The sequence below is a fragment of the Nerophis ophidion genome, linkage group LG11, assembly GCF_033978795.1.
Source record: "Nerophis ophidion isolate RoL-2023_Sa linkage group LG11, RoL_Noph_v1.0, whole genome shotgun sequence".
Classification (NCBI taxonomy): domain Eukaryota; kingdom Metazoa; phylum Chordata; class Actinopteri; order Syngnathiformes; family Syngnathidae; genus Nerophis; species Nerophis ophidion.
Genome location: NC_084621.1, coordinates 32,722,349 through 32,738,252, shown reverse-complemented (window position 1 = coordinate 32,738,252; position 15,904 = coordinate 32,722,349). Strand labels below are relative to the sequence as shown.

Here is a 15,904-nt window from a genome sequence, read left to right as displayed (position 1 = left end):
TGGGCCGACACGCTGTTTGTATGGAGGAAAAGCAGACGTGACGACAGGTTATAGAGGACGCTAAAGACAGTGCCTTAAAGGCATGCCCCCAATATTGTTGTCCAGGTGGAAATTTGGGAGAATAATTGCCCCGGGAGAGTTTCGGGAGGGTCACTGAAAATCAGGAGTCTACCAGAAAGATCGGTAGTGTTGTCAAGTGTACATATATATGTGTGTGTGTGTATATATGTATGTGTGTGTATATATATATATATATATATATATGTATATATATATATATATATATATATATATATATATATATATATATATATATATATATATATAAACACATATATATAAACATTTAAAATATATATATATGTATGAAAAAATAATTAACTCATCCAGTAAATTTGATCAATATTTCTTCAACATGACCACTGACAAATGTCTTTAAAAAAACAAAACATCCCAAAACACTGGAACGGCATAAAGTCTTATTTTGAAAGGCCGCGTTTATTTTCATGCGTGACGTCATGGGCGCTGTCAGTGTTCAGCTAATCAGGTTCCACTTTGGCGGTGCGTGGCGCTGGCCAACGACGTCGCCATGGAGTGCTGGTTGGCGAGCCATGAACTTCAATAACTTAAGACATTATTTTGCAAAGGTGAGCAAGCTTTTGTGTGTTTTAGCCTTGTGTTATGTGGTACATAACTTACTTGACTCTTATAACCTTACGTTTTTAGGCGGGCATGACCTGCAGTTTTACCATAGTGGGTGTAACCCGCAGGCTAGTAGCATACTTTGGCTAGCATGCTATCGTAAAAATTTGCCAGCCAAGTGGGAACTTAAAGTACTTTTTTAACATTTAATAGTGTTGAACATTTAGTCCGCCTTGTATTGTTTTGCTGCAAGCAAACCGCGCGTTGTTGTGCTCTTTTGTTTTATGCCCTTTGACTGCTAGCTTAGGTTAAGCTTGTGATGTCAACATAGAAACGTGCCAACTTTCTAATTCAGCTTTAAACGGCGCCCTCCTCTTTGCTTGTCTTTCTGCATGACATTAGATATGCACCAGACTCGCTTTATATTACTGCCTCAACCAAGTAGAGTAGTCTAATCTGGAAAATAATTGTGATTATAACACGAAGACATATCATATTCACCATGCAAACGTCCACTATAAACTATTTTTAGCAATGGTTGACCTATGTTGTGCTGCAACTCAAGACACGGAGGATTAAGTTACTTGCCCAAGCAAGCAGTCCAAACTGCCCGTGCGTGTTTTGTGCTAAATAACCTTCATTACACAAAACACACCTTGCACTATTTAAACTTCAACCATAAACTAACACCCTCCCCCCTCCACATCCCACCTCCCCGGATTGTAAATATTCAAAGGTAAATAATCGAATGTATATACTTGTTCTTATGCTTTCTGATCTCTCTATGTCCACTACTTGCTGTACATATCATACGAAGTCAGACCTACACTGTTACAATGTCCATTTTTTCAAATGATGCAATTGTTAATGACTGAAGTGCTGATATCAACCAATTCAACATGCCCTTTCTTGTTTCTGCAGTTACTGCTCATTGATTCACTTTCTGTGTTTAACAAAAAAATAGTTTAAATTTTTATAAGTAGCGAAAGGATAAATAATGGAGCAATAGTTGACAAAAACATTGCACAGGTCAGGAAGTATGACAATACCTTAGTTCATTGTTGTATTTCTTTCTGCCTTTTTACTGTCTTGTTTAATGAACAGGGAGGGTACTCCAATGATAAACCTGACATAAACATTGTATAATGAACAGGTAAATATGACATTTTATACATGTTGTAGATGTCTATTATTGGTCTTTGCCGGTGCAATTTATTTATGTTGGAAATAATTGAAGCCAAGTAGAATTGATTAATCTTGAGTCATGCTGCCTGTTGTCTTTTCTTGTTCTCAATAAGCAAAATTCTTTAGGGACTTCATGTTGGGCCTTTTTGCCCCCTCAAGGCATCTGAGAAGGCGGGTCGAGGCTTCCCCGCAAAGTTAGCACAATGAGCTGCGTTGTACACAGGAATCATGAGTCTGTGATCGATTGGAATAAATCCAACGAGACAGCTTTAGCCACATTATACCAAACTCACATAAGTAATTGAAGTAGAACTTCTGAAATTGAGCACAGTTGATGGGATGTTGCTTGACTCAAGTGTGTATTTAGAATATCTTTCTACCGAGGAAATCATAGAAGTCGAAATAATCTGTCCCATGGTCAAAACTGTTCCCGCCATAAAACAAAACCTTTATGAGCTATACAGGTAATGTTTTAAGCAGTAACAAATTACAAATTGACTAACTACAAAGTCGTGTGTTTGCAGTATACCATCAGCCATGCCTGTGATTTCACAGCTGCTCAGGGGTTTGCCCCGGGCGACGGTCTTGTCCTCCACTCTGGTACCATGCCAACATCACCGAACCTGTTTGGGGTCTGCGACCACTCAGCAACCTCCCTCAAGGCGCCAGTCCCACAAGTGTCACACTCCATCAAGATGTTACCAGACCGCCTCAGCACTCCACAGCTACATCCTCACTCCACCGCAGGTCAACTCCATCCTCAAAGCCAATGAATACAGCTTCAAGGTTTGTTTGAATCACTGTCGCTTGCTTTGAATCGAGTCAACTGCCGTCATTTAAGTTTTGTGTGTATGCGTGGTGAGTGTAGGTGCCTGAGTTTGATGGCAAAAACTTGTCATCGGTGATGGGCTTTGAGAGTAATCAGCTGCCAGCAAACGCTCCGATAGAAGATCGCCGCAGTGCTGCGTCATGTCTGCAGACAAGAGGAATGCTGCTGGGTGTGTTTGATGGCCACGCTGGATGTGCTTGTGCACAGGTAGAGCGCTTTACCACTATCATTGAGATTCCAACATTGTATCTCTCAATGTAAACACTGGCTTCACATTCCAGCAACCATTTAATCATATTTTCCCAAGGGAAAGTTCTATAGAAATGAAAGTTAATGATACAATTGTCAAATGTGCATAATTGGCCAAGATGTATTTGCAAAATTTAAAAGAACATTTTCATAACTACAAATAAACTCTGTCTGTTGTTCTTTTTGTAATGTCACAAGACGCACAGGGACACCTTTGACTGTGAGGGTACCCGCAATAGTAGCCGGTGTTCGTTGAGAAGAGCAATATATGTTTTCATTTTAGAGTCTCTGAAAGGCTCTGCAAGATTTTTCCTTAGTGCTTTTTTGATAGAGTATGTAGAGGTCTCTGAATGTAGCGACAACGTGTAAACATTAATAGTCCGGCCTGCTCTGTCTTCCGATTCTCTGGCAGACCAGGTGCGTCATGATGTGGTAATGAGTGAGGGCGAACACAATGCGCCAAATCTATTGCTGGCAGTTAAATTGTATTCGTACATAAAATAATGTATGAAAAAACACGAGGCATTATTTTCTAATTAGCTGGCAACACAAGTGGGTACAAAAAAAATTGTGTCTTCTTGCTATAGTCAAGCATGGTGGTGGAAGATTAGTGGTGCACTGTCACTGTGAAGCTCCACCCTGCGGGACCTAAACCTAACACACCTCAAAGATAACAATAAGCAATTGAGCACCTGTGTGGCACCCCTTAAGCTGAAGTAAGGTGTGTTAAACAGAAAAACTTGTCTTAACATCCACCAGTGATGTTATCTGGATAGTGCACCAATACTGCTACATAACTGTACCTTGACTTTATAGTTGTGTCCTTAAAACTACCATTTCCACAGGTAAAAAAAAAACCTACAATAGACACCGTAGTGAGTTTAGGCTTGTTTTCTAATGGGTTTCAACACATTTTGGAACGCCCACTTTAAACCCCAAAACATGCATTAGCATGCTGATGTCACCTATAGAAGACCTATTGCATAGTTTGTATTTTGGCAGCATTTTCATCCTGAATCATGATATGTTTGCACATAATTTGAAGGGATAATCAAATACGTCTTCTAGGTACATTGTTGCGGGTTGTAGCAATACTAAATCCTCTATAAATTTCTAAATGATGGCAATGTGAGGAAAGTATGGACATATCCAGTCAAATTGAACAAACCAAGCGAGAGGAGGGCAATTTGGAGTTATCATTTTAATAATTCTGAATTTGATAAAAAAATGGTTTTGGTCAGAGTTTGGATGGAAAACATTTAAGAGTAAAGCCAAATATGATCCAGAAAATTAGGAACACCATCGAGGAGGGGAATGACTTGGTCAAAACCTACAGAATAGAGCAGGCCCAGCGTTCAATAACAGAAGGTAAGCAGCTAGTATTCTATTTTGAGTCCTCTTTTACTGATGATTTCTGGAAGATTCTTCAGGAAATGCTGAAGAGGGAATGTCAGAGGGATGTCAGAGAATGGCGATTCTTTAATGCTTTGTTTTCGCTCATAATTTCAACCATTTCAGTTTTGAAGTAATCATGGACCAGGGCGATTAAAAACATACAGTAAAATTATGAAAATAATAATTATACATGCCTCTATCCACACTGTATGTGAAGAGATGGGCTCCTGTTTTTTGGATAACATCACATTAAGGGGGGGCGTCATACTGAGATTAACAACAGAAAGGTTGCGTTCCAAGTATAGTTAGTTACACAATACAATACTCAAAAACTCATTGATACTATGGGAAATGACTGCAATATTAATTTTCAGGGACAAAAGTACATAAAGAGAACTTTTTTTGGAAATCTTGGCCCATCTGGACGCTATGTGTTCAGTGTTTGCTGAAATTTAAGAACTGATAGATAAATAGGTAGGTAGATAGATAGATAGATAGTTAGTAATTTATTGATTCCTTCAAGAGAGTTCCTTCAGGAAAATTTAAATTCCAGCAGCAGTGTACAGAGTTGAGATCAATTTAAAAAAGTAAAAAGTAAATAATGGGGGTACTTACTGCACTTACTTTGTGAGATAATGTAGACTGTACCGTTTGATGGTATTTTTTCAACACTCCACAATCTCCTTCTCTCTACCAGGCGCTCAGCGAGAGGCTCTTCTACTACATCGCAGTGTCACTGCTGCCCCATGACACCCTGTGTGAGTTGGAGGCTGCCGTGGAGGCTGGCAGGGCCCTCAGTCCCATCCTCCAGTGGCACAAACACCCTAACGACTACTTTAGTAGGGAGGCTCAGACGCTGTACTTTAACAGCCTGCGGACCTACTGGCAGGAGTTGATTGATCTTACTAGGTGAGGACAATTTATTAGGTACACATGGACTTTAATGGGGGACAACACTAAGAGCTGCACTGAAGATTGTGCCTCTACAAAGTTCGTTAAGCTCACTATTGACTGACACATCATCACTAATAAATATGAAATGTTGTTCAATTTTATGAGGTGATGCTCTGGTCTTCTCTGTTTTCAGCCCAGGTGACGTCCCTGAAACCAGTGAGGCTTTGATGAATGCCTTCAAGAGACTGGACAATGACATATCCTTGGAGGCTCAGGTAAATTCTCTCACATGTTAATGTATTGTTGATGCACTCCTTTCAAGAAAATCAGTACTGACTCATCAACACTACAAACAAATGTTAGATGACAATTTTGTGTACTACTCTTAATGATACAGGTACATTGATTGCGTATAGGAATGTGTTAAAATCAGCACTTCTTCTGATATTGTTTTGGTCCTAGTTGTTTTATTTTAAATATCAACTAATTTATTTAAGTGTTATTTATGTTGTTACAAAATGCTATTTTATTAAAATTGTGAATGTCATTCCCTCGTGACAGTTTTGTTTAATTTTAGATACATTTTCAACATAAATCCATATGTTAATATAACCATATCATATAATACCAATATCAAAAGAATTCAGTACAACAATTTAAAAAAAATATATAACTAGAAAACCACAGGCAATGAGTCGTTTAACAGAACATATTTTTACGTGTAAATATTTTTTTAAATGACTAATTAGATTGAATAAAGATAGCTCATCGGTTTAAGTAGTTTGTTTGGAGTTCATGCTTGTCACTTTCTTCTATATCGTACACACTTGTACACACATGAAGCTCGTGCACACATATAAAAACAGTCCAAGAGAAGCAACTAACAACTTGAAGTCATGTTGTTAACTCGAATCACCATTTGTGGGTCCTGGGGACTCACTACTTTGAAAACGTATCAACATTAGTGGTCATTTTGGCATGTATATAAGTAGAATTTTGAGCAGTTATATAATTGCATGTGATGTGATGTCAGTCATGATATGTGACTGTGTGTAGCTCAGTACGTGTGTATGACTTGAGTACAAAAAGCTGTGGGACAGGGATGTTTCATTGAGGGTTGCATTACGCCTTATAATAGCTCTGTGTTTGTATGTATGAGTGGACCTGTGTGTTATTGTGTATGTTGTTTGAGTGTTAATAGTAATATTGTGTTATTTAGGACATTTTATATTGCTCCTATTTTTTTTTCCTGTGCCACTAAAATGTTTTCTCTGCTACTAAATGTTTTCATTTAGTAGCAGAGAAAACAGAAGGTAAGCAGCTAGTATTCTATTTTGAGTCCTCTTCTACTGAAGGAAGTGACTGATGTTTAGTAGACTGATGTGCTACTAAATGTTTTCATTTTGTAGCACAAGCAAAAAGCTAAGCATACTGCACTGCGCTTAAAATATTGAGAACAAATTCATAAAATAACATAAAAAAAGAGGTACTGACTTTTTACTCAAGCTTCCTGAGGGAAGTAAATATGTGACATTAATGAATGAATCAAGTCTTCTCAAAGACTCTTTAAAGTGAACGATAAGTTGTAACCCATTTGTTTAGGAAATGTTTTTATGCACATGCAGATATAACGTCTGCATTTTACCAGGCTGGATGTGCTTACAGCGTGACTGGCAACTACACAAGAAAAAAAATCAAATAAATGAAGTTTAAAAATACAAAGGAGCATTTGGACTCACTTCTCTGATTCATTGATCTGATTTGGATATGTAAAGTAGTTAAAGTGTAATGCAATTGTTGTCTTTACATTTTTGTCATGTCTTATTTTTCATTCTAGCTTTTTTTATACTCTTATATACAATTTCTTCCTACTTTTTATTGGTTTAGTTTTTCTTTATTGTTCAAATGAAATAATATTATTCATTATTATTTGTGGAGTTTTTTTTTATTGTTCAAATTAAACAAAAGTTTTTAGGTGATGACACCCCCTTATGCAATGGAAATACCAAAAAATAAAAACAGTTAAAATATATATATACAGTATATTTATGATAACAAGTCAGTGTTTTGAAAGGAGCGGCTCTTCAAGATCCCTTTAAAAAGCCATAAATCTCATCTGTAGACGGAATTTCAGCTGTTGTCTTTTTCTTGCAGACATGCAAGCGCTGTCTTGTCAAAACTAAGCAGAGCTGCAGTATTATTGGATGCACATCACTATATCAGAGCAAAGTAGATTCTATTTTATTCACAGTTATTTATCCGTTTCTAGACCTTAGATCTCCGTCTGTAATGTCGCCTTTAAAGTCCATATTCATTTGATGACTTTATGTCTGAACAGGTTGGCGACCCGAACGCTTTCCTGCACTACTGGGTTCTCAGAGTGGCCTTCTCTGGAGCGACTGCATGTGTGGCTCACATTGATGGACAGGACCTGTACGCCCAACACCAACACTAAGGGATTCAAGAACTCATAAGTTGTTGATGTAGCTTTAATTCTTATGTGTTCTTAAAGGTATATTGCCAACTCTGGTGACGCTCGGGCGGTGTTAGGAGTGCAGGAGGAGGATGGCTCGTTCAGTGCACACACGCTTTCCAATGACCACTGCGCCCAGAACGAGGACGAGATGGCTCGGATACGAGGAGAACATCCTTCATCTGAGAGGAAGACTGTCATACGACAGGTGCGACTCTTGTCATGTAGCAACGACTCCTCGTTACAAGCTCGTTAACGTCTCTTGTCCAATCAGGACCGCTTGCTGGGCCTCCTCATGCCGTTCCGCGCTTTCGGCGATGTCAAGTTCAAGTGGAGCATCGAGCTGCAGAAGCGAGTGCTGGAATCTGGGCCCGATCAGCTGCATGAAAACGAGCACACCAAGTTCATACCGCCGAACTACCACACTCCTCCGTACCTGACAGCTGAGCCGGAGATCACCTATCACAAGCTGAGGTCACAGGATAGATTCCTGGTGAGAATTTAGCTTCTTAACTTTTTACAGGCTAGAACTATCTTCCTAAACACATCCACTCATGTCCGCTAGGTGGCAGTAGTGTGCTTTACAAAGTATTTGTCCAGTATTGGTGGGCCATAGTACATTTTTTATAAACCATACAATACCACTACAGGGCTTGGTATTACCCATATTTTAACAAAATAAATGATAATTTAATTCATTTAAACCTGTGTTACACTTAAATAAATACATGCACTCCTTTATTTACTGACCTTATATGCCAATATACAAAACAAAATTACAGCTAAAGGATAAGGACTCAAGACCAACAACGATACAGACACTTATACATTTATATTGTTATTATTTTAATATTAATGCTAATTTATTGTGGTTATATCTCCAGTATATTTATAGACAATATAAGTTTCTGTTGTGATGTTTTAGTCATTTATGAACTAATAATACTTACAGTACATTAAATATACAAACCCCGTTTACATATGAGTTGGGAAATCTTGTTGGATGTATATATAAACGGAATACAATGATTTGCAAATCATTTTCAACTCATATTCATTTGAATGTGCTACAAAGACAATATGTTTGATGTTCAAACTGATAAACATTTATTTTTTTTGCAAATCATTAACTTTAGAATTTGATGCCAGCAACACGTGACAAAGAAGTTGGGAAAGGTGGCAATAAATGCTGATAAAGTTGAGGAATGCTCATCAAACACTTTTTTGGAACATCCCACAGGTGTTCAGGCTAATTGGGAACAGGTGGATGCTATGATTGGGTATAAAAACAGCTTCCCAAAAAATGCTCAGTCTTTCACAAGAAAGGATGGGGCGAGGTACACCCCTTTGTCCACAACTGCGTGAGCAAATAGTCAAACAGTTTAAGAACAACGTTTCTCAAATTGCAATTGCAAGAAATTTTGGGATTTCAACATCCACGGTCCATAATTTCATCAAAAGGTTCAGAGAATTTGGAGAAATCACTCCACGTAAGCGGCATGGCCGGAAACCAACATTAAATGACCGTGACCTTCGATCCCTCAGACGGCACTGTATCAAAAACCAACATCAATCTCTAAAGGATATCACCACATGGGCTCAAGAACACTTCAGAAAACCACTGTCACTAAATACAGTTGGTCGCTACATCTGTAAGTGCAAGTTAAAGCTCTACTATGCAAAGCGAAAGCCATTCATCAACAACATCCAAAAACGTCGCCGGCTTCTCTGGACCCGAGATCATCTAAGATGGACTGATGCAAAGTGGAAAAGTGTTCTGTGGTCTGACGAGTCCACCTTTCAAATTGTTTTTGGAATTATTCGACATCGTGTCATCCGGACCAAAGGGGATGCGAACTATCCAGACTGTTATCGACGCAAAGTTCAAAAGCCAGCATCTGTGATGGTATAGGGATGCATTAGTGCCCAAGGCATGAGTAACTTACACATCTGTGAAGGCACCATTAATGCTGAAAGGTACATACAGGTTTTGGAACAACATATGCTGCCATCTAAGTGCCGTCTTTTTCATGGATGCCCCTGCTTATTTCAGCAAGACAATGCCAAGCCACATTCAGCGCGTGTTACAACCGTGTGGCTTCGTAAAAAAAGAGTGCGGGTACTTTCCTGGCCCGCCTGCAGTCCAGACCTGTCTCCCATCGAAAATGTGTGGCGCATTATGAAGCGTAAAATACGACAGCTGAGACCCCGGACTGTTGAACGTCTGAAGCTCTACATAAAACAAGAATGGAAAAGAATTCCACTTTCAAAACTTCAACAATTAGTTTCCTCAGTTCCCAAACGTTTATTGAGTGTTGTTAAAAGAAAAGGTGATGTAACACAGTGGTGAACATGCCCTTTCCCAACTACTTTGACAAGTGTTGCAGCCATGAAATTCTAAGTTAATTATTATTTGCATTAAAAAAAATTAAGTTTATTAGTTTGAATATCAAATATCTTGTATTTGTAGTGCATTCAATTGAATATGGGTTAAGATTTGCAAATCATTGTATTCCGTTTATATTTACATCCAACACAATTTCCCAACTCATATGGAAACGGGGTTTGTACCATATACTGGATACCAAAGTATAAATATCACTAGGGATGGGCAATTAAAATCTATATTGCAATATATATCGCAGCCTCCTGTGATAATGCTGTTTATCACACTGTATTATTTGGTATGTAAATTATTTGATTGATTGAAACTTTTATTAGTAGATTGCACAGTTCAGTACATTTGTCGTACAATTGACCACTAAATGGTAACACCTAAATAAGTTATTCAACTTGTTTAAGTCGGGGTCCACGGAATAATATATAATACAATAAGTATAATATAATATAGTAAAGTATAATAGAAGCATTTCAAAACATGTCACAAAATGTCCTAGTTTGGCTGCTGACATATGCAGTAACATTGTATCATTTCCAGTTGTATTATTTTCTCAAAACTATTGTTAATTTACTATCAATATCTGGTTACTTTCTGTTGTAACATATTTATATCTAAACTTTTTGTTAAAATGTAATAAGCACTTATACTTATTTTGTTTGGATACATTACATTAGTTTTGGGTGATACTACAAGTTTGGGTATCGATCCAATACCCAGTAGTTACTGGGAGCGGTATCTGTCATATCAATGCTGATACTGGTACTTCAAATGTTCAAAATCATTGAATTATTCAATTTGTGATCACAATTATTATCTGAAAAAAAACAGGATAGTGATGTAACAATATCTAGATATTTAAATTATGTCCTAATATTGGCTTTGATTTTAATTCCTTGTTTTTGCCCTTAAAGTGAAACTGCACTTTTTTTTTTATTTGCCAATGTTTCACAATCATTATGAAAGACATGACTAGGGATGGATTTTTTTATGATGCATTCTAACTCGTGAATAAACGTAAATAAAAGTCAGCCTACAGGGTAACCAACGGGAGGTCCTCTATTCCACCCATAAAACCCAATAAATAACCATCCAAAAACCGCCAGCAATACTTTGTTTACATTTTGTGACTTAAATATTAACCAATTATTAGTGATGTTGTTAAAAGCGCTAACACAGACAAACTATTTATAGCGGCGATGTGATCACTACTGTGTGTCCCTATGTTTACATCATCAAGTGGTCTGGTGTTTCCTCGATTCCCTGCTGCTTGGAAGTTTATTGTAGATCATAAATCATGCCAGAAGAAGGCTGAGGACGTATACCGACTAGTTGGTACACTTTGACATCCAATTTAGACCCAGGAATGGCGAGAACGGCACGAAAAGACACTTGGTGGTCACTCTCTTATACAGCAGACCTTATACAGTAAGTGCTGTCTTATTATGTTTGTTGGTTCTCATGAAGTCTGCAGTAAGTAATAATCAGTAATGAAGAAAAATAATAATAATGTTGTGTTGCGTTTTTTAAATTAATGCGCCACGTATGCTTAATATGATCAAAATATGTAAATATTAAATGTTATATTATACATGTGCCCGTTACTACATTACATATATACTGACATCGTGTATATAAAACATTAATGGAGGTGTTTGGATGTTTTTTCAAGGGCTTTATAGGCACAATAGAGCATCTCCCATAAGCTCCATAGTAAGTGGACTTTTGATTGCATTTATTTATTTAGAATCCATTAGAAAAAAATACATCGGTCATAATGATTGTGATGATTGTGAACGGGAGGCAACATTCTCCCTCAAAAAGTGTAGTTTCCTTTTTAAAGTACCAGTATAATGTGAGACTTAGGTTCGCGAGTTAGTAGATATATATTTATGTATGACTCCATCCCTCTACAAAATAAAGGTTTTTTTTACATTTCTGATGTTTTGATTGACACAATCAAGTGAATCCTAGTCTTCAACCTGCAGGTGATCGGGTCTGACGGCCTCTGGGAGACGCTCCACAGACAGGAAGTGATCCGCATTGTGGGAGAGTACCTGACAGGCGTGCACCAGCATCAGCCGCTCACAGTCGGGGGCTACAGGGTTACCCTCGGACAGATGCAGGGCCTGCTGGAGGAGCGTAAAGCCCGCGCATCGTCCGCTTTCGAGGACCAGAACTCGGCGACACACCTGATGCGTCATGCCGTGGGCAACAATGAGTTTGGCACGGTGGACCATGAAAGGCTATCTAAGATGCTGTCGCTGCCCGAGGAGCTGGCCCGCATGTACCGTGATGACATCACCATTATCATCTCACAGTTCAACCCGCACGTGATCGGAACGCAGCGCTGAGTAAACACACACACACACACACACACACACACACTTAACTGAAGGTCGAGTGGTTGTGTGGATCAACTTTTTAATATTTTTTTCAAATATTTATGAAGACAGACAAGTTGCATACATCATGTTACCTTACTGTATTTATGCAGTTAACACTTTGACGCTGTTACAAACGTATCTTCTGCCAAAAGATCCTTCAAAGTTCCCAAGAGTGTCAGGTGGAAATCCCACCAACTTCAGGTTTGGCATGATGTAGGAAAAAAAAGAAAGAAAAAAAAAACCCGCTGAATTATGTTTGCACAAAAATATAATTTTATTGAAGGAATGTGGCTTGGCTAGTTTACTGCTCAGCTTGTAAGCTTTTAATGTTGTTTTCATTGCAAATAATAAAAAATGGCCAGATTTACATGATATTTTATCGCTGGCCATCTTTCTTTGTTTATTTGCAATATATTAGTATATATATTTAAATATTTATCGACTGTAAGGGATGCTATTCTTAGCTTTAGCATATTCTATACCAGTGATTTCCAACCACTGTGCCGCAGCACATTAGTAAGTCGCAATAGGTGGGCAATGAGAAATTATCTCATTAACTTAATTGCTCTGAAAATTATTATTTACCACAAATGATATCTTTGTTCATCAGAACAATTGAATGTTCTTCCATTAGATGGAAGAAGGTACATACTGTAATTGGTAGAAGTGGGAATCTCTGGAATCTCGAAATTCATTTGAATTCGATATTGGGGTGACGATTTAATTCAGAATCGATTCTGGATTCAACACGATTCTCGTAATGTATTATTTGGTATATCTATTATTGTAAAACATTCTCAAAACAGGTCACAAAGGTTCCTATTGGCTGCTGACGTACAACTTATACACGCAGCCTAAAAAAAACGTAATTTTAAAAACATAGTTTTTAAAACTATTCACAGAAATCCGAGAATGTTATTCAATCTAATACAATAAAATAGAGCAACTTCAATCCAATCCCAGCAACTAGGGGTGTAACGGTACACAAAAATTTCGGTTCGGTACGTACCTCCGTTCAGAGGTCACGGTTCGGTTCATTTTCGGTACAGTAAGAAAACAAAAAAATATAAATTTTTTGATTATTTATTCAACAAATTTGCTAAATCTTCCTCCAAAAATATTTTTCTCAGCGGAATATTTGATGTGAAGTAATCGGAAACTTGGATATGTCAATAATTCATAATAACATTGATTTTGATTCAATATTATGTTTTGAGCAATGACAGTTTGAAAGAAAAAAAACTGCTTTGTTTTATTAGTCAAAGTTGCAACTTTTTGTAAATTACATTTAGCCTTTAAGCTTTTTTATTTCACTTTTGTTTATGTTTTTGTTTATTTTAATAGTATTTTTAGAATGTGCAGCGGGGCTTTAAAACATTAGCTGTGGGCACACTTTTGACACCTTTTAGATAATAAAAAATTAAATCTGATAAATCAATGGATAAAAAGCAAAGCCTGGCGACGCATGCGCGTTTATCATAACTCTCTCGCTCTCGGTCTCCACCCCTCCCTCACGAATGCTGCTGCATGCACCACTTTTTTTTTTTTTAACCCCTTCTCAACCCTGAACGTACATTGAAAATACAAAAATGCCGGACATTCGACGCATTTAAGAAACTCCACCTGGACAGCTCCGCAAAGAGGACATATCCCGTGAAAAGAGGAGGTTATGGTCAGTCTATCATAGCCCGATGCTAGCATGCCGTGTGTTTTTTTTTTTTTGATTGAAACTTTTATTAGATTTTTTTTTTTGATTGATTGAAACTTTTATTAGTAGATTGCACAGTACAGTACATATTCCGTTGAATTGACCACTAAATGGTAACACCCGAATAAGTTTTTCAACTTGTTTAAGTCGGGGTCCACGTACAGTAAATCAATTCATAGTGCCTCGGTGTGCATTGTTTACACAACGTTCGGAGCGCTACTTACTATGTCCGTGTCGTTCGGTACACCTCCGAATCGAACCGAAACCGCCGAACCGAAATGGTTCAATACAAATACACGTACCGTTACACCCCTACCAGCAACATTATCAATAATAATAATAATAATAATAATGGCAATACTTTTTAAAATGTTTTTAATCCAAAAATAGATTCTTGAAAAATAACTCCGCTTTTCGAAAATTATGTATCAATTTAGAATCTAAATTAATAAAAGTCGCGATTTGGATGTGAATGTTTTGTTTTTTTGGCGCACCCCTAATTAGTAATCTGGTTAATCACCTTTTGCAAAATGTGTGCCTTGGCTCAACAAAGGTTTGGAAACACTGCACTAGAATACATGTTAGTCATTTCTTATCATTTGTATTATTGTTATTGTTATTATTGCTATTATTGTTTATTTCTACATGACTCATACAGCAGTGTTTTTGCTGCACTTCAACTCCAGTCAAATAATCTCTATGTATGCTTGGATATTTATTCATGTTACATGCTTTTATTTTATATACGGTGGATGTATAAACACTTATGAAAACTGGGCTCTTATTTTGTATATGGAAAGATTAATAAACGTACATAACCAAAAATCTGATGTCATAAAGCATTAAATCTTAAAGTGTGGCTAATGTGATTTTTTTGCAAACCTTTAAACTGCAACAGCGCTGCAAAATCAAGATTTAAAAAGCTATTTAAAAAAATATACAATATTTCTGCTGTACAATAAATTGAAAAGTATTAAGTAGGTCATTGCTGTGTGTTTACATACTGTGTTCCTGAATACTGCCACTAACTGGATACCTATAATAATACATTAATGAAGAGTCAAACAAGTTAATAATTTTCCCATTGAAAAGTTGATTTGAAAAATGTCATTTCTGACGAAGAAAAGCAACGTTGATAAACAGTTGTTGCAGAGCAGGTGACCTTAATGACATAATACAAATATGTGGTCTCATAATCTTCGTATTTAGTTGGTCTCCACAGCAACAGACCTGTGTTTTTATAATTAAAATGAAGTCGTTCAGTCGTACTTCCATTGAAAAGGAGGTCCTGTGATGTAAGAAGAGAGGACACTTTATTACATTCTATAATTTATCTGGTTACATCAGACATGCATCTACATTACATATGTACATAACCTATAATAGATGACAGTATGTGTACTGCGAATCATACAATATATTGTGACTAGATGGAATTTATGGCTTTTTGAGGAGCAGTTTCTTTCAAAGAATCGTTCAAAAATACTGGCTCATTATTATAGCTACGTTTAAAAAAAATATATATATTAGTAGATTTTTGTTGTGATTTCATTGTAAACATTCCATAAGGTGGTGCCTTATCCATATGCTTTGACAGTGACGTCACCATTTGGAATTTTCTCACACCTAAAAAAACAACACATTAGCATTTTAACAATACATGAAAGAAATACACAGCTAGATTAGATTAAAATGTACCTAGATATAAAAAGTATAAATAAAACTAAAATCAGGACAAAATACA

The 15,904-nt window shown here is 37.0% G+C and overlaps 1 protein-coding gene across 2 annotated transcripts; it reads left to right on the top strand.

Moving 5' to 3' along the window:
• Positions 1 to 495: 495 nt before the first annotated feature.
• On the top strand, positions 496 to 15,014 carry pdp1 (pyruvate dehydrogenase phosphatase catalytic subunit 1). Of its 2 annotated transcripts, none has more exons than XM_061915683.1 (9): positions 496 to 647; positions 2,352 to 2,613; positions 2,696 to 2,863; positions 4,998 to 5,209; positions 5,388 to 5,469; positions 7,533 to 7,627; positions 7,707 to 7,875; positions 7,942 to 8,160; positions 12,054 to 15,014. In XM_061915683.1, the coding sequence occupies exons 2-9, from the start codon at positions 2,365 to 2,367 to the stop codon at positions 12,417 to 12,419; spliced, it is 1,560 nt and encodes a 519-aa protein (XP_061771667.1). In that variant the 5' UTR covers positions 496 to 647; positions 2,352 to 2,364; the 3' UTR covers positions 12,420 to 15,014. The 2 variants fall into 2 exon arrangements, with proteins under 2 accessions (XP_061771667.1, XP_061771666.1); XM_061915682.1 differs by having other exon boundaries at positions 534 to 647; positions 2,383 to 2,613.
• The last annotated feature ends 890 nt before the right edge of the window (positions 15,015 to 15,904 follow it).